This window comes from Eubalaena glacialis, chromosome 19 (assembly GCF_028564815.1).
Source record: "Eubalaena glacialis isolate mEubGla1 chromosome 19, mEubGla1.1.hap2.+ XY, whole genome shotgun sequence".
Classification (NCBI taxonomy): Eukaryota; Metazoa; Chordata; class Mammalia; order Artiodactyla; family Balaenidae; genus Eubalaena; species Eubalaena glacialis.
In genome coordinates, this window is record NC_083734.1 from 47,758,111 (window position 1) to 47,784,315 (window position 26,205).

At 37.2% G+C, this 26,205-nt stretch overlaps 1 protein-coding gene across 1 annotated transcript in view; it reads left to right on the top strand.

Moving 5' to 3' along the window:
* Positions 1 to 26,205, top strand: part of EFCAB13 (EF-hand calcium binding domain 13) — a 135,338-nt gene that overhangs the window by 86,516 nt on the left and 22,617 nt on the right. Inside the window, 4 exon segments of the mRNA XM_061176943.1 lie at positions 3,881 to 4,024; positions 7,233 to 7,307; positions 12,187 to 12,330; positions 23,245 to 23,316. Coding sequence (XP_061032926.1) covers positions 3,881 to 4,024; positions 7,233 to 7,307; positions 12,187 to 12,330; positions 23,245 to 23,316 — 435 coding nt within the window.

Below are 26,205 nucleotides of genomic sequence, written 5' to 3' on the forward strand. Positions count from 1 at the left end.
TATTTTAGAGTGTATCTCTTTTTATAGCATTTTGGTGGTTGCTCCAGGTATTATATTATATATACATAACTTATCACAGTCTACTGGTGTCATCCTTGTACCAGTTCAAATGAAGTATAGAAATCTTATCTACTTTTATGTCCGCTTACCCTCCCCTATGTATGATGTAATTGTCTTAAATATTTCCTTTACATATATTTAAAAACATATCCGATAGTATTATAATTTTTGCTTCAACCATCAAATGTAATTTAAAAACTCAAGAGGAGAAGGAAAGCCTACTATATTTACCCATATTTTGGCTTACTGTTTTCTTTCTTCCTTCCTGATATTCCAGAGTTCTTTGTTTTATCCTTTCCTTTCTGTTTAAAGGACTTCCTTTTAGCCATTCATAGGTTTACTGTCAACAAATTCTCTTCGTTTTCTTCCATTTGAGAACATCTTGATTTCCCCTTCATTCCTGAGAATATTTTTTCTAAGTATGGGATTTGGGTTGCCAGTTCTTTTCTTTCAGCACTTGAAAAATATGGTGCCACTTCTTTCTGATGTCCAAGGTTTCTGAGGGAAATCTTGTCATTCAAATTGGTTTTTTTTCCCTCTATAGGTAAGGTTTCATTTTTCTTTGACTGCTTTCAAGATTTTTTTCTCTGCATTTAGTTTTCAGAAGTTTAATTATAATGTGTCTTGACATGGATTTCTTTGGCTTTATCCTGTTTGAGTTTCACTTATTTTCTTGGATCTGCAGGTTAATATCTGTTGCTAAAAATTTGGGAATTGTTTAGCCATTGTTTCTTTGAGTACCTTTTTAACCATGCTCTCTCTCTCTCCTTCTTCTTCTGAGGCTCTGATTACACCATGTTAGATCTTTCTTTATACTGCTACAGGTCCCGGAGACTCTATTCTTTTTTTTTCAGTCTATTTTCTTTCTGTTGTTCATTGGGTGGTTTCTATTGCTGTCTTTCAGTTCATTAATTCTTTCTTCTCTCTCCTCCATTCAGCTGTTGACCCACTGAGCTTTTTATTTCAGTTTTTGTAATTTTCAGTTGTAAATGTTCCATATGCTTTGAATTGGGCTACATTTGCCTAGAGTAAGGAGCCGATTGTCACAACCTTCATGAAGAAAGTCTAAACCACTTTCTGTTAGCTGGAACTTCTGATACTGAAAGAATAGATGTGACTGGATCTAACTAAGCCTTCTTCTCCTGCTAGTGGTAAGGAGATTCCTGTCCAGGTTATGTTGATACTTTGCGGAAGAAGGAATATACTACTCTTTAAGTGTTATGCTTAGCCAAGAGAGTTTTACAGTGAAGCTGGCCTTTGTTCTTAAGTGTATAACACTTTAGATGCACCCATATCAAAAAAGCATTGTTTGAGTTGAAGCAACAGAGCCCCATGACAAATTGAACCAAAATCTCAAATGTACAGCACTTTACATTCATATTTGAGAAGTTTCCTGCCATTATATCTTTAAATAGATTTTTTGTCCTTTTATCACTCTCTCCTTCTGGGATTCCCATAATGTGTATATTGGTCCATTTAATGGTGTTCCATACATCCCTTAAGCTTTCTTCACTGTTTTTCATTCTTTTTTCTTTTTGTTCTTTTGACTGAATTCTTTCCAGTGACCTGTCTTTTAGTTCACTGATCCATTCTTCTGCTTGATCTAGTCTGCTGTTTAGCACCTCTAGTGAAATTTTCAGTTATTGTGTTCCTCACCTCTATGATTTCTGTTTGGCACTTTTGAATATTTTCTATCTCTGTGTTGAAGTTCTCACTTTGTTCTTGTATTGTTCTCTTGATTTTGATGAGCATCTTTATGAGAGTTATCTATCTTTTTTATTAGAGTTATGAGATTCTCTGTGTTGGAGTCTGTGCATTACACAAAGCAAGCACCTCTCTTAGTCTTCATAGACTGGCCTTATACAGGAGAATACCCCTACCAATTAGCCTAGCCAATATTCTTGGGACCTCTACCAACTCTTTCCTTCCCCAGGCTCTAGGACTGGTGAGACAGATGCTGGTCCTTTGGGAGGCCCTGAAGAAGTTGGGGTGCTGGATGCATGAATCAATTCTTTTGCTATCCAGGGGGAAGCTGAGAATTGGCATTTTATATCTACTCACTCTGTGCTGAGCAAGGATCATTGGCATTGACTGGCTTATGTCACCACCTCTGTTCTATCCCAGACTACTAGTCTATACTAGACCTATCAGAGCCCCAAGATTGGCAAGATACAAGCCAGTCTTCTGGGGAGGCCTTTTGGAAAAGTTGGACTGCTGGACATGTGAACCAATTTCTATCTTCCCCTGAGTGAAGCTGGGAGCTAAGGGGTCTCTTTCAGATCATATGGTGCTGCAATGGGGACAGGGTCTCCAGCAAAAGGTTGTCCCACATCTCCCTACCAGCTTCAATGAATCTGGTTTTGCATTCTCCTGGGATGTTAGAGCCTTTCAGTTAGTTTCTCATTTCTCACAAAAGGAATTTATCCATGAATTTTTGCTGAATCAGTGTGTGTGAGGGGAGAAGGGGAGTCCAGGGCTTCCTACTCAACTGTCTTGCTGATGTCACTCCTGTGTTGTTAACTTTTAAATGAGAATTGCTTTCACCTGAAACTTTCACAAGATAGGAACATGGTGTCTTATTCCATGTATTTACACATAAGAATCATCTTTTTAAGAATCGTTTTAAGGATCATCTAGTTCAGAAATCATTTTGATCATTCTTTCTTTGTTTTGCAATCCATAATGACTTCCAGTGATTGCTTGAAGAAGATTAACTACTGATAGTGACTTTAATGCTCTCCACTGCCCAGCTCCTCACTTTACCTATCCTAATCTACTAGAGAAAACTTATTTGCGTTTAATTTGTTGCAGAGTTCACACACACACATCTGTCAACTTCCTTAATCCATATATTTATAAGTAATTTCTTTTAAGAAAGTTTTCATTGCAGTAAAAATTTATCAGTTTAAATTTAATGGAGGGAATACTGCCCAAATTTGTGAAGCATACATTCTAAAGTATTGTAAAAAGACATGTAGCATAGCTGTTTTCAAGTAATAATTTATATTTACAGAAGATAAACTAAGATAAATTTACTGATGACTGAGCCATGTATTGTTACAAAAGCTTATTCTAATTTATCATTTGAGAGTGAAGGTTTTCTACTTCTGTTTCTGCTACTAAGAAACAGACTGCTAGGGAATTTTAAATTGTTAGAGAATTAAATGGGGGAAATTATATAATATTTTTGATCCTATGTATTTTTAGTTGTGGTATTGTCAGTGCAATTAAATTAGCACTTCCTTAGATACAAAGGCTATAGGAGAGTGGAATAATATATTTCATACTCTGATTATATAACTTATTAATTTCCTTTTTTTTTAATTTTTAAAAAATTTTTATTTTATTTATTTATTTTTGTCTGTGTTGGGTCTTTGTTGCTGCATGTGGGCTTTCTCTAGTTGTGGTGAGCAGGGGCTACTCTTCGTTGTGGTGAGCGGGCTTCTCACTGCGGTGGCTTCTCTTATTGCAGAGCACGGGCTCTAGGCACACGGGGTTCAGTAGTTGTGGCTTGCAGGCACTACAGTGCAGGCTCAGTAGTTGTGGCACATGGGCTTAGTTGCTCCATGGCATGTGGGATCTTCCCGGACCAGGGATCGAACCTGTGTCCCCTGCATTGGCAGGCAGATTCTTATCCACTGCGCCACCAGGGAAGCCCTTAATTTTCATATTATTAAAGATTCTGGTAATGCTTCTCACGTATAATATTTCTGAAGTTTTTAATATTTTGTTAGTGTGTTAGAACTAAAATTCATCTTACTATTGGTGTTTTGCTTTTGACTTATATTTAATGCTTATTAGCATACTGCTTTATTTTCAGCATTGACTGATGTCATCAAAGCTATTGATAAAATTAAAGATGAAAGTATTGATTATGGGGATCTGAATACTTGTCTTCAAAATTTTGGAGTTTACCTTTCTAAGCCAGGATTTCAGAAGATCACAGAGTTGACTGAAGCTGGTGGTAAGTGATATATTTTCAGGAAAACTGGGTTGACGCATGTGAAAAGAGGATCAGTTTGCTATTCTTTTCCTCAGAATGATGACTTTATAATTTTTGTTAGAAAAAGAGTCCATTAAAATTAAGCCAATACTGAAAAGTACAAAAATACTCAAAAGTACAGCAAGACACTCAAAATCTCATTGTCCAGAAATAAGCAGTCTTAATAGTCTTTTCAAACCTTTTTTTCCTAGGCAAAAATGCAAACAAAAAGAAAGTAGGGTTTGTGATTTTGCTTTCTGATTGACAGAAGTTAGGACAAAAGGTATTAAGTGGGACAAAGAAGGACTGTTTATTATGTCAAAGCTGACAATTCATAATAAAGGTACCAATTTTTTTAGGTGCCTGTAGAACATAGCAGCAACTTTCCTAAAGAGAAAGGGTGAGAGTGAGGTAGAGGGGTGGGTGAGGTTATAGATGAAATAATAATGGCCATAAGTTGATAATATTTGCAACTAGGGAGAGTACATGAGTGTGCATTGCCATATACTTTCTTTTTTTTAAAATTTATTTATTTTATTTATTTATTTTTTTGGCTGTGCTGGGTCTTCGTTGCTGCACGCAGGCTTTCTCTAGTTGTGGCGAGCAGGGGCTACTCTTTGTTACAGTGCATGGGCTTCTCATTGTGGTGGCTTCTCTTGTTGTGGAGCACAGGCTCGAGGCGCATGGGCTTCAGTAGTTGTGGCACATGGCCTCAGTAGTTGTGGTACGCAGGCTCTAGAGCACAGGCTCAGTAGTTGTGGCACATGGGCTTAGTTGCTCCGTGGCATGTGGGATCTTCCCAGACCAGGGCTCGAACCCGTGTCCCCTGCATTGGCAGGTGGATTCTTAACCACTGCGCCACCAGGGAAGTCCACCATATACTTTCTATTTTGTATATATTTACAATTTTTCATAATAAAAAGTAGGGGTGTGTGTGTGTGTGTGTGTGTGTGTGGTGTTGAAGGAGACCAGCTTTCTTGGATATCAAGTCTCGTTATAAAGCTATAGTAATTTAAACAGTGTGAGAATGGCACAGGGATAGAGAAATTGACCAATAGGACAAGATAAGGAACTTCCAAATCTATCTACATACATATATGGCAACATATATAATGAGGTGTTAGATCACAGCAGGGAAAAGAAGCACCACTTAATAAATGGTGCTGGAATAATTAACTATTCAAATGGAAAAAAATGGAATTGGATCCTTATCTATATACCATATTCAGTAATAATTTCCAGATGTGAACAGTAAAAGTTTTAGGAAAAAAACGAAGAAAAATTTTCTGACTTAGAGTTAGGAGGGGTTTTTTAAAAAAATACAAAACCACTAAGCAGAAGAGAAAAGATTGATAAATTTGGTTACATTAAAATTAAGAACTTCTCTTTACTAAAACATAATACAAGGAGAACAAGCCACAAACTGAGTAAAGATTATTTGCAACACTTATAATAGCAAAGGATTGTTGTAGAGAATATATAGGGAACCCCTATAAATTAACAACCCAATAGAAAAATCGCTAAATTTCAAGAACAGTCATTTCCAGGTGAAGAAACACAAATTGCTAATAATCATATGAAAAGCTTCTCAACATCATTAGTAATCAGGGAAATGCAAAATTTAGGTCACAGTGAGATAACTTTTTATACCCACTAAATTGGTAAAAATTAAGATGTCTGTTAATCTAAGTGTTGGTAAATATGGTGAAAGTGATAAAACAATTTTGAAAAACATTATGTAGTATTTTGTAAGGTTTTCATATCCCTGTGGCTTAGAAAAATCCACTTTTAGCTATAAATTCAAGGAAATCTCTTGCGCTGATTTACAAGGAGACATATTCAAGAATGTTCATGGCAACACTGATCTTAATAACAACAACAAAAAAAGAAACAACATGATCAGTGACAGAATGTATAAATTGTGGTATATACCTTTGGTGTATAATGGAATACTAATGGTGTACACATTAGTGAAAATGAACATAGCAATATAACATATGGATGATTGTTAGATATATAATATTGAATGAAAAAAGCAAGTCTCAGATTGCTATAGTGTAACAAAAGCTTGAAAACAAAATTAAAAATAATTTATCCAGTTACAAATTATATGTAAAAGAGCAAAAGATTGGTAAATTTTAAAAATTCAGTAATATTCTCTTTGTGGGGGAAGCAGGATAATGGAATGGGAAAAGCACAGAGGCAATGGTATTAATAATCTTCTTCAGCTGGGTGGTGGCTTCCCAGTGGTTTGATGTATAATCACGCTTCATAACGAATATATGTTGCAAATATTTAGAAAGTTATATGTTCCTGTTAGGGAATGTAAATCTTAACTAACTCTACAGTTCCCCCAGAATTTTTCAAGGTCTCATTTTTTTTTGTCTCCAAAAATTTGGCTAAGAATACAAAGTGATTTGGTGCTCTTTGAAGTAAACGCTCAAAGATATTTAATATTGGGAATAGGAAGTATACTGTGCTGTATTTTTTACAGTGCATTAGAATTTTTTTTCTCAGTGGGGTAAGCAAAGGACTAGGGTTATCAAAAGCTCATTATATTTATATAAAATCTTTATATCTGGCCTTAGAAAATTCTTAGAAATATTTTATCCATTCTAACATTGGGATATTATGAAGAGTTATACATAACCAAGGAAAGCCATTGTCTAGGTATAAAATGACTATTAAGATGTTTAATGGTTTCAATAGTATACTAGAGTAAAGATATCAATGTGAATGTTAGCCTGATGTAGAAGAAACAGAGAGTCAAGAGAGCTCGCTTCTAATTCCTGATCTTGCATTTCCTACTGTGAACGTAGAAAAAAAAATCATATCACATATAAGTGTTTTCTTTTAAACATGTAAAATAACATACTAGTACTTTACCTACATATTTTACTGAGTTGTTGCAAGACCAAGACAAGATAATATAAATTGAAAGTTAAAAATGTTGTACACTTGTGACTAGAAGGATTTTGATAAATTTTCTTGGTATTTTCAGGGTTTAGCTTTTGCCTGTAAATTGAATTGCTTTTCCCCCTTATACCCATATATCTTAGTGCTTAGTATTAGCTGTTGGGTATAATTATGTTATCTCCCTGAATATATAACTTATTTTATATAATTCAGTATTTATCATAATAATTTAGTACTTGAAGGTACTGAAGAAAATGTGTTCTTTTCCCTTCAGAAACACAAAAAGTGAGTTTTAAAGAATTCGTTGATACTATGATGAGCAACACGGAACACTTCTCTGAAAAATTATGTTAGAACATCGTATCTTGTGCTTTTTGTGGACTAAATGGCTTGACAGATTTTAGAAGAGTATATGTATTAAAAGAGCTAGCCATCCTAAAGATCATCAGGCAAATAAATGCCTGGCTTCCTGCTATGTTTGATCTTAATCTTCTCCATTACTGATTCCTAAATTTAGAACTTCTACATGCAAATGAATTGAAAGCTATCATAATCTTACTGTTCAACCTCACACTTTATTATAAAGAGCTAGAACCACATATATGAAATTCATATTTTGGGAAGGTTTAAAATGTTTTCTTACTTTAGGAAAGTGATGCCATCTAGTGACCATAGCTGAGTTCTATAATGCAGAATTTCTGGTTTCAGCTGTTCATATTTTTTTTCATCTTCCACTTTATTCAATAACATTTATTGAGCCATTACTATGTACCAGATTATATGTTAAGCTGTGAGAGTGCTAAGATGAAGAAGACAGTCTTTGTCACTAAGAAGCTCACTATAAAAAAATGTAAGGTCACATATGTATATTGGAGTGAAATTAGTACTTTGAAGATTGGGGCTAAAAGTAGGATTGTGTTGTTTTGTGCCACATATTAGGTAATAGTGCATTTTAAGTAACAGCTATTTTTACCTTATATATCATTTTAATTTGTCTCCTATACAAGGAAACACAATTGATTAATTGGAAGAAAGGATTATTTGCATTGTCAGACACTTTTCCTAGGAATTTCAGTTTCATGGAGATAAAAAATTTTATTAGCACAGGGTTGTATAATATCTTATTCACATCTGTAGTTATATTTCCTTTCTCACTCTTTTTCTTCAAGTACTTTTTTAATTAAAGTAAATGCCAATAGAAAATAATTTTAATAAAACCATTTCAAGCACATCCAATGACTGGACATATATTTTTACATTGTGTACTCATTCAGATTTTATGTAAGCCACTTGATCATTCCATGTGGCTGTCATAGAATTTTAGTTTTTATTCTTTTATCTTGGTTTTTATTCATTTACTTAATTTTATTTTTTGTAGTTTACAAGATAATGGCTATAATTCCTTGTGCTATACAATATATCTTTGTTGCTTATCTATTTTATACGTAGTAGTTTGTATCTCTTAATCCCATACAGCTGTCTTGTCCCGTCCCCCTCTTCCCTCTTGCCTCTCCCCGCTGATAACCACTAGTTTGTTTTCTATAACTGTGAGTCTGGTTTTGTTCTGCTGTATACATTCATTTGTTTTATTTTTTCAGATTCCACACAAAAGTGGTTTCATACAGTATTTGTCCTTCTCTGTCTGACTTATTTCACTAAGCATCATATTCTCTAGATCCATCCAAATTGCTGCAAATGGCAGAATTTTGTTCTTTTTTATGGCTGAGTAATATTCCATTGTGTGTGTGTGTGTGTGTGTGTGTATACACACACATACCGTTTCCTCTTTATCCATTTATTTGTTGATGGACACTTAGATTGCTTCCATATTCTTGGCTATTGTAAATAGTGCTGCTGTGAACATTGGGGTACATCTATCTTTTGAAATTAGTGTTTTCTGTTTTTCCAAATATATACCCAGGATTGAAATTGCTGAACATACGGTAGTTCTATTTTAGCTTTTTGAGGAACCTCCATGCTGTTTTCCTCAGTGACTGCAACAAATTACATCCCCACCAACAGTGTACAAGTGTTCCCGTTTCTCTATATCCTTGCCGATATTTGTTATTTGTGGACTTTTTGATGAGAGCCATTCTGACAGGTGTGAGGTGATATCTCACTGTGGTTTTGATTTGCATTTCTTTAATAATTAGTGATGTTGAGCTTCTTTTCACGTGCCTTTTAGCCATCTGTATGTCTTCTTTGGAAAATCCTCTATTCAGGGCTTCTGTCCATGTTTTGATTGGTTGTTTTAAACTGGTAGTCATTTAAGTTCAAACACATTCTAAAAGGTCTACAGTTTTTACTCACCTCCCCCACATTTTGCGTTTTTGATGTCATATTTTGCATCTTCATGTTTATCTCTCAACTGTTTATTGTACTTATAGTTGCTATTACATTTTTTTCCAGATGGTATTCTTCTGTATCACTTTAGTCTGCCAGTCATTCCTTCTAGTATTTTTTTTTATTTTAACTATTGAATTCTTCATTTCTGATTCTTTTTTATATTTTCTAGTTCCTTGTTAAAATTTTCACTGTTCATCTATTCTTTTTCCTAATTCAGTTAACATTTTTATTACCAATGCTTTGAATTCTTTATCTGGTGAATTGTTTATTTGTTTCATTATTAATTTTTTTCAGGGGTTTTCTTTGGCTCTTTCAATTGAGAGCAATTCCTCTGCCTTTTCATTTTGCTTAACTTTCTCTGCCTCTGTTTAGGTAAAACAGTTACCTACTGTGGTCTTGAAGGGGTTTTCTTATGTGGGGGCATCCCTATACAGACAGGGTGTGCACAATACCTTTGGTGGGAGAGCTGCATTTGGCATGGACACAGGTCACATCTTTTCTCAGAGTGTGCTGGCAGCTATCACCTGGTAGGGGTGGGGCTAGAGATGGAGGGGCGAGAGATGGAGTGAGGTATGAGGTAGGACTTCTCTGCTCAGTGGCCATCACTGCCCTATCAGGGCGGGGTTTGATCCCAAGTTGCTGAAGCAGAAACCCTGAGGGTTAGGCCAGGCCTGGCTCTGTTCTCTTTAAGTGTGTGCTTTCCCTTCTTCCTGCTCCGGGACCCTTGCCTCAAAGGGGAGGAGAGCTGAAGCAAGTGAGGTCCATGCAGGTTCTCAGCTTGTATCGGTCGCAGACAGAGGTCTGAGGTATCTCCAATGTGCTACCTGTGCAGGGGCCAGCAGTTGTTTCCGTCACTCCACTCAGATGCAGTGTTGGGTGCAAGTCTACTTTGTCCTTCACATCCGATCACTGCCCCCAGCCTCCACTGCCCCCACCCTGCTGTGGAGCCACACCACAGGGCAGGCGGGGCCTGTGTGGACTCTCAGGGTGTATTGGGGGTGAGCTGTGGTAGAGTGGCCACCCTCAAAGAACTGGACTGTTCCTGATGTGTTGCTTGGCGTAAGCACCAGCAAATATTATATTTATTGATATTCTTAATTTAGCATTAGAATATGTTTTATGTTTGAGGTTGAAGGGGAATCTGGCTATTCTCAGTCTACCATATTGCCAGTTCTCTCTTTAAAAACACTCATTCAGGTTTTTGACCTTGCCACTTCATACTAGCTTTTTACAAAAAGTTAAATCTCATCTTGCTAAATCCAATGGTCAATTTTCTGTCTTTATCTTGTTTACCTCTGGCAGGTTTTAATATGTTTCTTCTTAAAAATTTCTCTTCTCCTGTCTTCTGTGACACTGTAGTCTCCTAATGTCCCTCTCATCTTATTGGCTCTTCCTTTTAAAAAAAAATGAGGTATAATTGACATTGTGTAAGTTTAAGGTGTGCAATCTGTTGATTTGATACACTTATACATTGCAGTATGATTACCACCGTAGTGTTTAACTAACACCTCCATCACATCACATAAATATTATTTCTTTTTTGTGGTGAGAACATTTAAGATTTAGTCTCTTAGCAACTTTCAAGTGTATAATACAGTATTAACTATAATCACAATGCTGTGCATTAGATCCCCAGGGCTCATTAATCTTCTAATTGCAAGTTAGTATCCTTTGACCAACATCTCCCCAGTTCCCCCACTCCCCAACCCCTGGTAACCACCATTCTTTTCTCTGTTTCTATGAGTTCTGCTTTTTTAGATTCCACATATAAGTGAGATCTTAGAGTATTTGTCTTTCTCTGTCTGACTTATCTCACTTAAAGTAATACCCTCAAGTTCGCAAATGGCAGCATTTCCTTCTTTCTCGTGGCTAAATAATATCCCATTGTATATATACCGCTTCCTTTTTGGTCTTGTTTGCTGGCTGCTTCTTTTCTGGATGACTTTTAAATATTAGTGTGATCCCAGATTCCATTCTGGGTCCCATTCTCTAAGGCTTTTCCTGAGTGATCTTATTGCTTTAAAATAATATCTGTATCCTTTTGACACCCTATTTATCTCAAACTTAATGTGTATGAAAAAGAATTCTTATTCTTTCCCTGGTCTTTCCTATATCAGCTGTTGATACCACTATCCACCCAGTTGCTCAGGTCTCAAACCTATAAGTTCTTCATGGCCCCCGCCCCCTTAGACTGTTATTCAGTTCATCATTAAATACTCTCAGCTTCATGCTCAAAATGTATCCTGTATTTGTTCACTTCTCCTTATCTCTATCACTTTCACCCTTGTTGAAACCACTATCATTTTTTGTGTGTGTGAGCTACTGCAATAGCTTCCTAACTGCTTGATCTTCAGAAAGTTCATTGTCTACATAGCAACAGAGTGATCTTTTATAGTTTTGTAATATGATAACTTCACTCCCCTGTTAAAGCTTTCCAAAGGTTTTCTGTTGGAATTTTAATCAAACAAAATTTCCTTCCATGGTCTGCGGTGGTATATTAAAGAGGAAGTAGTTATCCAGGAAAGAATTTTTTGGGGAGATATAGAGCAAAAGCTATTTAATTCATGGTTTTATCAGTTGGACGTGTTTGTGAATTCAGCCTTTGGTAAATTTATAGTTCAATGGAAGTTATTCTTTATAATGATTATTTAGGGGTGCAGACACTATAAGTTCGTGAAATATTTTAGAATCTTCAAAGATATACTTAATTTTGTGTTATTTTATTCTGCTTTAATATTTGAAAATTGGCAATTAATTTATACTGTATTTGTTATTCTTCTTAACCATAAAAATGTCAATTCCTAACTATTGCAGATAATAGTTTACTGTATTAACTTCTTGGACAAGTATGTTGTAAAACTTGTGTTTTATGTACCCTTTAGTATTGCCTGATACTATTGAAAACCTCCACAATCTTAGCAAAGAGAAGATGAGTGCTCCTGACCTGTGGAATACTCTGTCTAGTTTGAAAAGTAATTTAAAAAAAGACAAATTCCTAGCTGCACTGAAATTAGCAACAGTTGATGGTGAGTATTCCAAATACTAAAATTAAAAGATATATGGTTTTATCTTCTATCAATCTTTATTTGTCCTTGTATCTTGTACTTGACTGATATGCCAATATATACATTTAGGAAATATAAAGAAAGCTCAGATTGTTTGACTGTCCTATAGAAAAATATTAATATCTAATGTATTATTACTCTACATTGATCAAATATGTATTGACTGTAACCGGATGAGGCCAGCAAGTTTGGCTCCTTGCTGATTGAAAGGCCAATACTCAAGAGACAAGTGTTGGTGGAAAAGGAAAAGTTGTTTTATTCGGGAGGCCAGCAACCTGGGAAGATGGTGGACCAATGTCCTAGGACCATCTCCAAGTTGTTGGTTAGGAGACAAAGGTTTTAAAATCAGTGTGGGGGAGGGAGCTGCAGGGTGTGTGAACAGCTTGTGCACAATCTCGGATTGGTTGGTATCAAGGTAAAGTTTCAGGCAACACCAGTCCTCTGGCTTTAATTGGTTTGGGCTCTATGTGCTTGTAGTTAGCAGTTTTCATCTGAGGGGGGTCTGCTTCCTGTAAAAAGAACTGAGGAATATGTGTTAGGCCTTTATCGATATCTTCAGGGAACTGGGAGCTCAGTGACTCTGCTATGTGGCTGGTTTGTAGTCTAAATTATTACCAGTTTCCTGGCCCAACAGATAGCTATTCTTTGTTTTTACATCTTCACATTTCATAATCAATAACTTTTTTTTTTAACATCTTTATTGGAGTATAATTGCTTTACATTGTTGTGTTAGTTTCTGCTGTGTAACAAAGTGAATCAGCTATATGTATACTTATATCCCCATATCCCTTCCCTCTTGCATCTCCCTCCCACCCTCCCTATCGCACCCCTGTAGGTGGTCAAAAAGCACTGTGCTGATCTCCCTGTGCTATGCGGCTGCTTCCCACTAGCTATCTATTTTACATTTGGTAGTGTATATATGTCCATGCCACTCTCTCACTTCGTCCCAACTTACCCTTCCCCATCCCGGTGTCCTTAAGTCCATTCTCTACATCTGCCTCTTTATTCCTGTCCGGCCCCTAGGTTCTTCAGAACCTTTTTTTTTTTAGATTCCATATATATGTGTTACCATATGATATTTTTTTTCTCTTTGTGACTTACTTCACTCTGTATGACAGATTCTAGGTCCATTCACCTCACTACAAATAACTCAATTTTGAGTTATTTTGAGTCAGTTTTACTTCTTCTTTTCCAATTTGGATTCCTTTTATTTCTTTTTCTTCTCTGATTGCTGTGGCTCTAACTTCCAAAACTATGTTGAATAATAGTGGTGAGACTGGGCAGCCTTGTCTTGTTCCTGATCTTAGAGGAAATGGTTTCAGTTTTCCACCATTGACAATGATGTTGGCTGTGGGTTTGTCATATATGGCCTGTATTATGTTGAGGTAAGCTCCCTCTATGCCTACTTTCCGGAGAGTTTTTATCATAAATGGGTGTTGAATTTTGTCAAAAGCTTTTTCTGCATCTATTGAGATGATCATATGGTTTTTCTCCTTCAATTTGTTAATATGGTGTATCACATTGATTGATTTGCATATATTGAAGAATCCTTGCATTCCTGGGATAAACCCCACTTGATCACAGCGTATGATCCTTTTAATGTGCTGTTGGATTCTGTTTGCTAGTATTTTGTTGAGGATTTTTGCATCTATGTTCATCAGTGATATTAGCCTGTATTTTTCTTTTTTTGTGACATCTTTGTCTGGTTTTGGTATTGGGGTGATGGTGGCCTCATAGAATGAGTTTGGGAGTGTTCCTCCCTGTGTTATATTTTGGAAGAGTTTGAGAAGGATGGGTGTTAGCTCTTCTCTAAATGTTTGATAGAATTCACCTGTGAAGCCATCTGGTCCTGGGCTTTTGTTTGTTAGAAGATTTTTAATCAAAGTTTCAATTTCAGTGCTTGTGATTGGTCTGTTTCTATTTTCTCTTTCTTCCTGGTTCAGTCTCGGAAGGTTGTGCTTTTCTAAGAATCTGTCCATTTCTTCCAGGTTGTCCATTTTATTGGCATGTAGTTGCTTGTAGTAATCTCTCATTATCCTTTGTAGTTCTGCAGTGGCAGTTGTTACTTCTCCTTTTTCATTTCTAGTTCTGTTGATTTGAGTCTTCTCCCTTTTTTTCGTGATGAGTCTGGCTAAAGGTTTATCAATTTTGTTTATCTTCTCAAAGAACCAGCTTTTAGTTTTATTGATCTTTGCTATCATTTACTGCATTTCTTTTTCATTTCTTTCGGATCTAACCTTTATGATTTCTTTCCTTCTACTAACTTCGGGGTTTTTTTGTTCTTCTTTCTCTAATTGCTTTAGGTGTAAGGTTAGGTTGTTTATTTGAGATTTTTCTTGTTTCTTGAGGTAGGATTGTATTGCTCTAAACTTCCCTCTTAGAACTGCTTTTGCTGCATCCCATAGGTTTTGGGTCGTCATGTTTTCATTTTCATTTGTTTCTAGGTATTTTTTGATTTCCTCTTTGATTTCTTCAGTGATCTCTTGGTTATTTAGTAGTGTATTGTTTAGCCTCCATGTGTTTGTATTTTTTGCAGTTTTTTTCCTGTAATTAATATCTAGACTCATAGCGTTGTGGTTGGAAAAGATACTTGATACAATTTCAATTTTCTCAAATCTACCAAGGCTTGATTTGTGACCCAAATCACAAATCTATCCTGGAGAATGTTCCAGGAGCACTTGAGAAGAAAGTGTATTCTGTTGTTTTTGGATGGAATGTCCGATAAATATCAATTAAGTCCATCTTGTTTAATGTGTCATTTAAAGCTTGTGTTTCCTTATTTATTTTCATTTTGGTTGATCTGTCCACTGGTGAAAGTGGGGTGTTAAAGTCCCCTACTGCTATTGTGTTACTGTCGATTTCCCCTTTTATGGCTGTTAGCATTTGCCTTATGTATTGAGGTGCTCCTATGTTGGGTGCATAAATATTTACAATTGTTATATCTTCTTGGATTGATCCTTTGATCATTATGTAGTGTCCTTCTTTGTCTCCTGTCATAGTTTTTATTTTAAAGTCTATTTTATCTGATATGAGAATTGCTACTCCAGCTTTCTTTTGATTTCCATTTGCATCGAATATCTTTTTCCATCCCCTCACTTTCCGTCTGTATGTGTCCCTAGGTCTGAAGTGGGTCTCTTGTAGACAGCATATATATGGGTCTTGTTTTTGTATCCATTCAGCCAGTCTATGTCTTTTGGTTGGAGCATTTAATCCGTTTCCATTTAAGGTAATTATCGATATGTATGTTCCTGTTACCATTTTCTTAATTGTTTTGGGTTTGTTATTGTAGGTCTTTTCCTTCTCTTGTGTTTGCTGTGTAGAGAAGTTCCTTTAGCATTTGTTGTAAAGCTAGTTTGGTAATGCTGAATTCTCTTAGCTTTTGCTTGTCTGTAAAGGTTTTAATTTCTCTGGAAAATCTGAATGAGATTCTTGCTGGGTAGAGTAATCTTGGTTGTAGGTTTTTCCCTTTCATCACTTTGAATATGTCCTGCCACTCCCTTCTGGCTTGCAGAGTTTTTGCTGAAAGATCAGCTGTTAACCTTATGGGGATTCCCTTGTATGTTATTTGTTGCTTTTCCCTTCCTGCTTTTAATATTTTTTCTTTGTGTTTAATTTTTGATAGTTTGATTAAGATGTGTCTTGGCTTGTTTCTCCTTGGATTTATCCTGTATGGGACTCTCTGCGCTTCCTGGACTTGATTCACTATTTCCTTTCCCATATTAGGGAAATTTTCAACTATCATCTCTTCAAATATTTTCTCAGTCCCTTTCTTTTTCTCTTCTTCTTTTGGGACCCCTATAATTTGAATGTTGGTGCGTTTAATGTTGTCCCAGAGGTCTCTGAGGCTGTCCTCAATTCTTTTCATTCTTTTTTTTTTTTTTTAATAAATTTATTTATTTATTTATTTATTTTTGGCTGTGTTGGGTCTTCGTTTCTGTGCGAGGACTTTCTGCAGTTGCGGTGAGCGGGGGCCACTCTTCATCGCGGTGCGCAGGCCTCTCACTGTCGCGGCCTCTCCCATTGCGGAGCACCGGCTCCAGACGCGCAGGCTCAGTAGTTGTGGCTCACGGGCTTAGTTGCTCCGCGGCATGTGGGATCTTCCCAGACCAGGGCTCGAACCTGCGTCCCCTGCATTGGCAGGCAGATTTTTAACCACTGCGCCACCAGGGAAGCCCCTTTTCATTCTTTTTTCTTTATTCTGCTCTGTAGTAGTTATTTCCACTATTTTATCTTCCAGGTCACTTATCCGTTCTTCTGCCTCAGTTATTCTGCTATTGATTCCTTCTAGAGAATTTTAAATTTCATTTATTGTGTTGTTCATCAATGTTTGTTTGCTCTTTAGTTCTTCTAGGTCCTTATTAAACTTTTCTTGTATTTTCTCCATTTTATTTCCAAGGTTTTGGATCATCTTTACTACCATTTCTCTGAATTCTTTTTCAAGTAGACTGCCTATTTCCTCTTCATTTGTTTGGTCTGGTGTGTTTTTACCTTGCTCCTTCATCTGCTGTGTATTTCTCTGTCTCTCATTTTGCTTAACTTACTGTGTTTGGGGTCTGCTTTTTGCAGGCTGCAGGGTCGTAGTTCCCGTTGTTTTTGGTGTCTGCCTCCAGTGGGTAATGTTGGTTCAGTAGGTTGTGTAGGCTTCCTGGTGGAGGGGACTGGTGCCTGTGTTCTGCTGGATGAGTCTGGATCTTGTCTTTTTGTTGAGCAGGACCACGTCTGGTGGTGTGTTTTGGGGTGTCCTTGACCTTGTTATGATTTTAGGCAGCCTCTCTGCTATTGGGTGGGTTTGTGTTCCTGTCTTGCTAGTTGTTTGGCATGGGGTGTCCCGCACTGGAGCTTGCTGGTTGTTGAGTAGAGCTGGGTCTTAGTGTTGAGATGGAGATCTCTGGGAGAGCTCTCGCCGATTGATATTACGTGGGGCCAGTTGGTCTCTGGTGGTCCAATGTCCTGAATTCGGCTCTCTCACCTCAGAGGCTCAGGCCTGACAGCCGGCCGGAGCACCAAGACCCTCTCAGCCACACAGCTCAGAAGAAAAGGAAGAAAAAAGAAGAAAAAAAAGAAAGAAAAATAAAATAAAATAAAACGTTATTAAAATAAAAAAATTTTTTAAATATTAAAATAAGAAAATTTTTAAAAGTAATAAAAAAAGGAAAAAAAAAGAAAAGAGCAACCAAACCAATAAGCAAATCCACCAATGCTAGTAAGTGCTAACAACTAAACTAAGATAAACATAAAAATCAGAAACTGGTTAGTTGCTTACAGCAAACTCCAAGTCTACAATTGCTCCCTAAGTCCACTTCCTCAATTTTGGGATGATTCTTTATCTATTCAGGTATTCCACAGATGCAGGGTACATCAAGTTGATTGTGGAGATTTAATCCACTGCTTCTGAGGCTGCATGGAGAAATTTCTCTTTCTCTTCTTTGTTTGCACAGCTCCTGGGGTTCAGCTTTGGTTTTGGCCCTGCCTCTGCATGTGGGTCGCCCTCTGGCATCTGTTCTTCACCTAGACAGGAGGGGGTTGAAGGAGTGGCTGTTAGGGGTCTCTGGCTCACTCAGGCTGGGGAGAGGGAGGGGTACAGAATGCGGTGGGGAGCCTGCGGCAGCAGAGGCCAGCATGATGTTGCAACAGCTTGAGGCATGCTGTGTGTTGTCCTGGAGAAGTTGTCCCTAGATCACGGGACCCTGGCAGTGGCGGGCTGCACAGGCTCCCGGGAGGGGAGGTGTGGATAGTGACCTGCGCTCACACACAGGATTCTTGGTGGCTGCAGCAGCAGCATTAGCATTTCCTGCCCATCTCTCGTGTCCGCACTGATATCCGCAGCTCATGCCTGTCTCTGGAGCTTGTATAGGTGGTGCTCTGCCTTCTGTGGGCAGACAGGGAAGGAATCCCCTTTCCTTGCACACCCCAAAACAATGGTCTCTTGACTCTTAAGCAGTTCCAGACTTTTTCCCAACTCCCTCTCATTTAGCTGTGGTGCATTAGCCCCCTTCAGGCTGTGTTCACACAACCAACCCCAGTCCTCTCCCGGGGATCTGACCTCCAAAGCCCGAGCCTCAGCTCCCAGCCCCCACCCGCCCCGGCGGGTGAGCAGACAAGCCTCTCAGCCTGGTGAGTGCTGGTCGGCACCGATCCTCTGTGCGGGAATCTCTCTGCTTTGCCCTCTGCACCCCTGTTGCTGTGCTCTCCTCCGTGGCTCCGAAGCTTCCCCCCACCCCGCCCACCCCTTGTCTCCGCCAGTGAAGGGGCTTCCTAGTGTGTGGAAACTTTTCCTCCTTCACAGCTCCCTCCCAGAGGTGCAGGTCCTGTCCCTAGTCTTTTGTCTCTGTTTTTTCTTTTTTCTTTTACCCTACCCAGGTACATGGGGAGTTTCTTGCCTTTTGGGAAGTCTGAGGTCTTCTGCCAGCATTCAGTAGGTGTTCTGTAGGAGTTGTTCCACATGTAGATGTATTTTTGATGTATTTGTGGGGAGGAAGGTGATCTCCACGTCTTACTCCTCCGCCATCTTGAAGGTCCTCCCCATAGTCATTAACTCTTGAGCCAGCCTTTTGAGACTCAGGGGAGGCCTGGGAGAGTAAAGCTTTTCTACATATAAGAGGCAGGTGGAGGACAGTGGGCGGGGTGGGGGTGGGGGGTTCTGTCCTGGGAAGGTGGAAGGCCCCACAGGGTCCTGCTTGGTTACATGACTACTTTCAAGTTGTGTAACATGTTACTGGAAAATAGTATATCCCAGTGAACAATAGAATGCAGAGGGGGTTGTTAGGAAATGTTTTATATTCCAGTTTTATATTAACACTACTTGGGATAGTCATACTGTTTTGTTGAAATAAGCTTTTATTTAATTTGCTAGGAAAACACACCTGCTGGTGGCTACCACCTCTACTTAGTTAGCAAGTAAAAAAAGATTCAAACGAAACAAAAAAATAAAGTTCACAAAAGTACTGTAAAACAAAGACCATAGATTAAAATTTTAAAAATAAATACTCCATTATTTACTGCTGATATTCTGCATGTAGGAAAGAAAGAGTCCACAGCTACATGTGATCATTTCTACTCTCTCGTATTCTTAGTACCTTGAAGTTACAAATGTACTTTAATACTCTTTTGTATGGAATGTTTATGCAGGACTAGCCTAGTAACATGAGCATGCTGTCTGGAGTCTTTGTCAAAGAACTGTCTTTCTCTGTGAGAGTTGTTACCCCCTTTTCTCTGTTAAGCTCCTGTTTAATTGAGGCTGGTAATTTTGGACTTTAAGTATATTGATTGTTTTCCTTATTGGGATATTTGAGGTGAGAAGGGTTGATGAAAACGGAAGGGTATTACTTACCTGGTAATAGGGATTTTTACCCCCTCTCTTTTCCTCTGTAGCAAAGCTTCAGGTTCTTTTGATACAGTGAATGGACGTTGTAGGCAACATGTATCAGAGAAAGTATTATATAGCATTTATTTTAATCAGACCAATAAAATAATATTTTATGAGTTATAAAAATAACTCAGCTATCAATAAAATTACTTTTTGTGATAATAAAACCCCATATATTATATCCTATTCATTATTGTATACTTGTGAAGCAAAAATACAGTGTGTAAAATGTAGATTATTTTACCATCTAAATCCAAATATATACATGATACTAAAAACTGTATGTGTACCCCATCTGTCATACTATTTCTTCTTTTAGCATTAAGCCTTCTGCACAAAGTGACTTAGTTCTTATTTTAATGTGGTGGTTTGCAAAGTTTTGAAATTTGTTATTTTTATTTTTGTTTTTTTTGTTTATATTTGGTGCTGTTAAAGCAGTAGAATCCTTTTGTTCCAAATGAAATCTTGTGGAGTACCCCAATGTATAAAACATAAAAGTTGAGTTTCTCTGACCAAAGTGGGTAGAATGACCAAGTGAACTGCTAAAGCATCTCAACACATCCTTAGAAATATGAGAAAAAACTTAAAAATTATTGTCCTGAGGTAATCTTTTGACCAGGGTATGTTAAAAAGAAAAAAAACAGATTTAGGTTCCCTCTAACTAGTGAATTACTTCTTGGCTATTGTTGGTATTCCATATTGACTCCTCAATATTTTAAAGTATATTTAAAATTTAAAAATTAATTTTATAATAGTTACAAAAAAGCATTGAAAAGTAGGAAAGGTATGTATCATTTGGCAAATTCAGAAATTCTTCCCAAATATCAAGTTATACAGCTTTTGAGTCCCTCCTGTTTCTGCTGAAAGACCTATATGAAGAGAGTTGGGATTGAGCCAAAATATGTCAAGATGATGGGGAAAGTAGTTAAGGGGAATGTGAGAGACTGAATCCATAGGCTAGGAATTATATGGAGGAAATAATTATAGGCGTAGCCAGGCACAAGGCCTCAGATGTTCTCTTCTCTGCTGGTTTCTCCAGCTTTACTTGCTTTAGATTTTTAAACTTAAACTGATATGTATATGTTCTATTCCTCCTGACTCTAACCTCTGATGGGGTTGAAATTAGCTTAATAACTTTGTTTTCTTTTGGGCTTGACAACCTGACAAGGAACTTGTCTTCATGATATTGCTACTTTTTTGCAATATCTGTTCAAATTAGATCTGAATATTTATTTCAGGCTCTAACTTTGAAACCTGGCACCAGTTGTGATTAACCTTGCTTTGGTGGTTTAGCAAAGAATGAGCCCCAAATTCCAAAATCTCTATCCACCCACATGTCTTTTCATAGGATGTATTTAAAGGTGCCCTAGGAATCTTTTCTAAAACCGGTAGTTGCTTTTCTGTTTCAGCATATGTAAGAACTTAAGGATCAAATGGAATTATAGGTCACAGAGATTTGTGTCCCCTGGTAAATAGGCCCAAACCTAGATGCAGATTTTGTTAGATCACCTCCTAGTGTTATCAGCACCTGATCACCTCAGATGGCTCGCTGTTTTGTTTTGTTTCTTTCTTTCTTTTAGAATTCTAAGTAGCTGAACTTAGTTGTATTTGAATATATGTACTGGATTCAGAGGGAGCTCCACTTAGGTGACTGAGTTGCAATGCCTACTACTTACTTTAAGCTGGTCTTTAAGCTGCTATAAATTGAAGACACTTAATTGAGAAGGTCTTTTTGTAATGTGATCTTAGAAAATTTTATTATCTTGCCTTGTTGGTTGATGTGAGGCTGGTAGGAGATTATCCATAGAGATAAGAGTATAAAAGAATCATGGGAAATGGGGTACACAAACTCTTCCTATTCCTTCTCTACCCTTTCTCCCCACATCAGAGAGATACCTGACATATTTAAGGCAGAGCTCTTGTAGTTAGGGAGATGTAGAGCCCTACTAAAAGACAGAAGCAGGAAAAATGCAATAAAGACACATGCTCTTACTATAGAGTACAGTTCCTAAAAATTCAAGTGTTAATTTAAAAACCAAGGAAGATAGAAGATAAGAAATTATTAATTGTAGCTATATGTGTGTATGTATATTTCCAATTTTATTGAGTAATAATTGACAAATATAATTGACAAATAATTGACAAATATAATTGACAAATATAATTGTATATAAATATTATGATTGAAAGATATAGTGGAATGATTACCAAGATCAAGATAATGAACACATTTACACCATCACCTCACATAGTTAATTTTTTGTGTGTGTGAGAGTGGTGAGAATGCTTAAGATCTACTCTCAACAACTTTCAAGTATAAATTACCAGATTGCCATATTTTTAACTATAATCACATGCTGTATATTAGATTCTCTGAACTTATTGTTCTTTTTCTTTTTTTGAACTTATTATTCTTATAACTGAAAGATTGTGCCCTTTGACCTACATTTCCCCTCCCCCCCATCTCTTCTATGATTCTGTGAAACTGGCTTTTTTTATTTTTTAAATTCCACATATAAGTGATACCCTACAGTATTTGTCTTTCTCTGTCTGGCTTATTTCATGTAATGAAATGCATAATGCCCTTCAGGCTTATCCATGTTGTCACAAATGGCAGAATTTCTTTCTTTTTTATGGCTAAATAATATTCCATCATGTATATATAATTTTAAAAAGTGAGACTGTTGGATCATATGTTAGTTCTATTTTTAATTTTTTGAGCAACCACCATACTTTAAAAATAATGACTGTACCAGTTTACATTCCCATCAACAGTGTATAAGGGTTCCTTTCCTCCATATCCTCACTAACATTTGTTACCTCTTGTTGATAACAGATGTGAGATGATATCTCACTGTGGTTTTGATTTGCACTTCCCTGATGACTAGTGATGTTAAACACCTTTTCATATACCTTTTGGTCACTGTAGCTATATATTTAAACCCTAGGCAGGCTCTTATCTGCTGGTTATACACTTTGCTGACTATGCTGTATTCTAGTCTATGATCATAAACTATAGCAATTCTAAATCCTTGGATTAATTTTCCCTGTTCCAGACTCAGAAAACAAAGCTGCCTCTGTCTCCTATGTTTGTCACTTTGACTTTGTAATCTAGTACTTATGTGTTCTTGTGTAAGAAATGGGTGTAAGCATCAGTCAGAAATTATAACTATAGAAACATCTGACATTGGAAAAAGTTTTTAATCTGGTATTTTTATCTTCAAACATTTGAAAGGCTAAACTTAAACTGAGATTTGTCTCTTAGTTTTATTTCTCAGGATATGGATTGCATAGTTTCTCTTGACTAATGGAAATGAAAAACTCAGCCTGACTTCTGTAACCTTAAGATTTATTCATTCCATAAAATTAATCTTTTGGTCACTCAACAATATGCAAAGGAAATATAATTCTTATGAGTACATCAAATAATTCACATTTGCAAAGATTGCTTTATTGGATCCAACTTTTGCTTCAGTGAGGCTGATTTATCTTAAATGTTTTTCTTGCAGAAGGTGACAAAGTACAAATTGAAGAATTTGCAAAAGTGGTAAAGGATATGCATGATGCCTCCAGGTTAGAAGGTAAGTATTGGATTACTTGTGACTGTTAAATTTACTTTTATTGAAGGGATGCCTTTTTGTTTTGTTTTGTTTTTTACCTTTTCTGATTCTGCTAATTTCTGGTTAATATGTTGGCATTGATCTGTTTATAGGTAGGCAAAACTTGGTTTTGATTAAAAGTTGGCAGCTTTCATAATGAAAGAAAAAAGGCTCTTTCTAGAAAGGGGTCTGTTTAAAGCTATTTTTAATCCTTTTTTTGTTTCTGGGGCGTTATGTAAAGTCAACTACTGGCTTTAAAGTTTTTCCAGATATGAATATTCTGTATATCATCTTAAGCCTCAGACTTAGGACTCCATCCTGTGTATAGGCTTCTATATTATACAACTTCTCATAAATATTTTGATTCTTTAATATTTATTTATTTATTTTTTTGGCTGTGTCGGGTCTTCATTGTGTCATGCGGGATCTTCGTTGTGGCGCGTGGGCTTCTCTCTAGGTGTGGCATGCGGGTTTTCTCTTCTCTAGTTGTGGTGCAGGCTCCAGAGGGCGTGGGCTCTGTAGTTTGCGGCACGTGGGCTCTTTAGCTGAGGCACACGAGCTCAGTAGTTGTGGTGCACCGGCTTAGTTGCCCCAGGGCATGTGGGATCTTAATTCCCTGACCAGGGATCGAACCCACATCCCCTGCATTGGAAAGCGGATTCTTTACCACTGGACCACCGGGAAGTCCCTTGCTTCTTTAATAGACATTCCACATGTTCCTTTCTTTAGTTTTTGTTAAATACCGGAGAGACCACGTGCAGTTTGGTGGCACAGGTTTTCTATTATTTGACTTCCAGTTTTGTTTAAAACTTTAAAAAGTAGGACTGAAACCAATGAAGATAGTACTTGTGGAATTTGTGTACTTTCTTGTTTGGAAAATATGTTTAAAACTTAACACCAAAAAAAAAAAAAAAAAAAAAACTTAACACCACTGGTAATTTTGAATAACCATTCAAATGACTATTTGGTCAGTGAGCACTCTCTGGAAAAGAATGACAACACAGACAAATGTTAGGGAAACAAATGCAGAGTCATTTCTGTGGGCAAAGAAGGAGACAAATACTTTACAGATTTTCAATACTCAGTCTGCCCTGGCATATGAAATTACTACCATAAGAGTTTCTCTTTTAGGTTAAGAAATGTGTTTAATATTTTGTTGTTTACATATAAATATTTTACCTGGGTCATAACATAATTAGCATCAACATAGCATAGTAGTTAATTAGATTAGCTAAGCTATAGGAAACAATGCATAGCAGTAGAAAAGAACATGGGCTATGGAGTATGATAGAGATGGGTTTGTGGTTCTTTGACTTATTAGCTGGCTGCTCACTCTAGGCCTTTCTGATTTCTTCATCTTTAAAACAAGGACACTAATAACATCATGTTTCTCATAGAGTTGTCAGGATCAACTGCAAAAACACATGTAAAGCGTATAACCTAGTTATTAGGTATGTATTATCTGCTTAGCAAATGGTCGTTAATTTTGAAATCAGAGAGCAGGGCTCAGAAAGACTGGTATTCAGGACAAGTAACTTTCTATGTGAAGGAAGAAAAAAAAATTGAAATTAAACCATTGAGAAAGGAGAACAGATAGATATAGGTTAGGTACCTGAATCTGGGGGATGGTCACAGGGATTAGGGGGATGGCATTGGAATCTGCCAGCCAGCACAATGTAAGGCCAATAACTACAGGGAAGAGTAAAGAAGGGCTACCTGAGAAGAGACGAGTTAACATAGCAGGCCTGAGGATGTTCAGAATGTTTCCTCCATTACTAACTGATCAGGCTAGTTCACTGTGCCTAGACTATCTGCTGGAGAAGTTGGAGGGGCCTGGAGAGGAGGCATAGTGTGCGAAGTTCTGTGCTTCCCTTCAGCAAAGGCACATACAGTCTTAAAGGATTATGGTCAGTGTCTGATCTTGTAGTTTAAGGTATTAGGGGTAGGGCAGGCAATGCTAGGTAATGATGAGGATTAAGGATAGCCATTGGTGTGGATGACTTTGGAAAAGAAGTGAAGGCTAGTGAAAGTTAAGAGGTCAAGGTGCTCTGAGGTTAGGATCATCCTTAATGTCATGGGATGATAATGGGATATGGGGTTGAGGGAGGATTATGATCAACATGCCAAAGTCCTTAGAGAATGGGAAGGAGTGATCAGAAAGTAATAGAGGATGGTGTCAGGAGGGTGGCATAGTTGAATATCAGGCTTGAGCCTCAAAGGGGAGAGATAAAGTTTGATTGAAGTTGGAACTAAAATAGGCTGACAACAGCAGCAGAAAACTAGGAGAATGTTGCTCTGCTTCCTGGTCCTATGATATGTGGAGCATGGGAGGATGAACAGACTCTACTCAAGATGGTTGTGCAAGGAAACAGTATTTTAAAGGAAACCAAGTTTTAGTTAAGACAAAGAAGCAGAGCTGATACAGGTTTTCAGGTGCTGGCAAAGCTCAGATTGCCATTTGCAGCTGCCTCCCAATGATGTTAGGGGGACAGGAAGTGAGGCAGGATCTAAGGAACTAAGACGCTGTGATTACTATTTGTAGCTAGTTCCTGTTGGGTTTAATAATAATAATAACAACAATTATTATTTTATCGCTATTAATAATATGACATTTATTAAGCCCTTAGTATATGTCTAACACTGTTTTAAGTGTTTTTCAGTACATTATCATATTAATCTCCACATCAACCTTGTGAGGTAGGTATTATTATAATCTCATTATATATATAAGAAAACTGAGCTTTATAGAGGGATTAAGTAGTAAAAATTTGCTCAAGGTCACACAGTTCCAGGTCACAAATCCCAGAGTCAGGGTTTGAATGCAGGTCTATCTGACTTAACACCTCCTTTGAAAGGGCTGGACATGCAGCA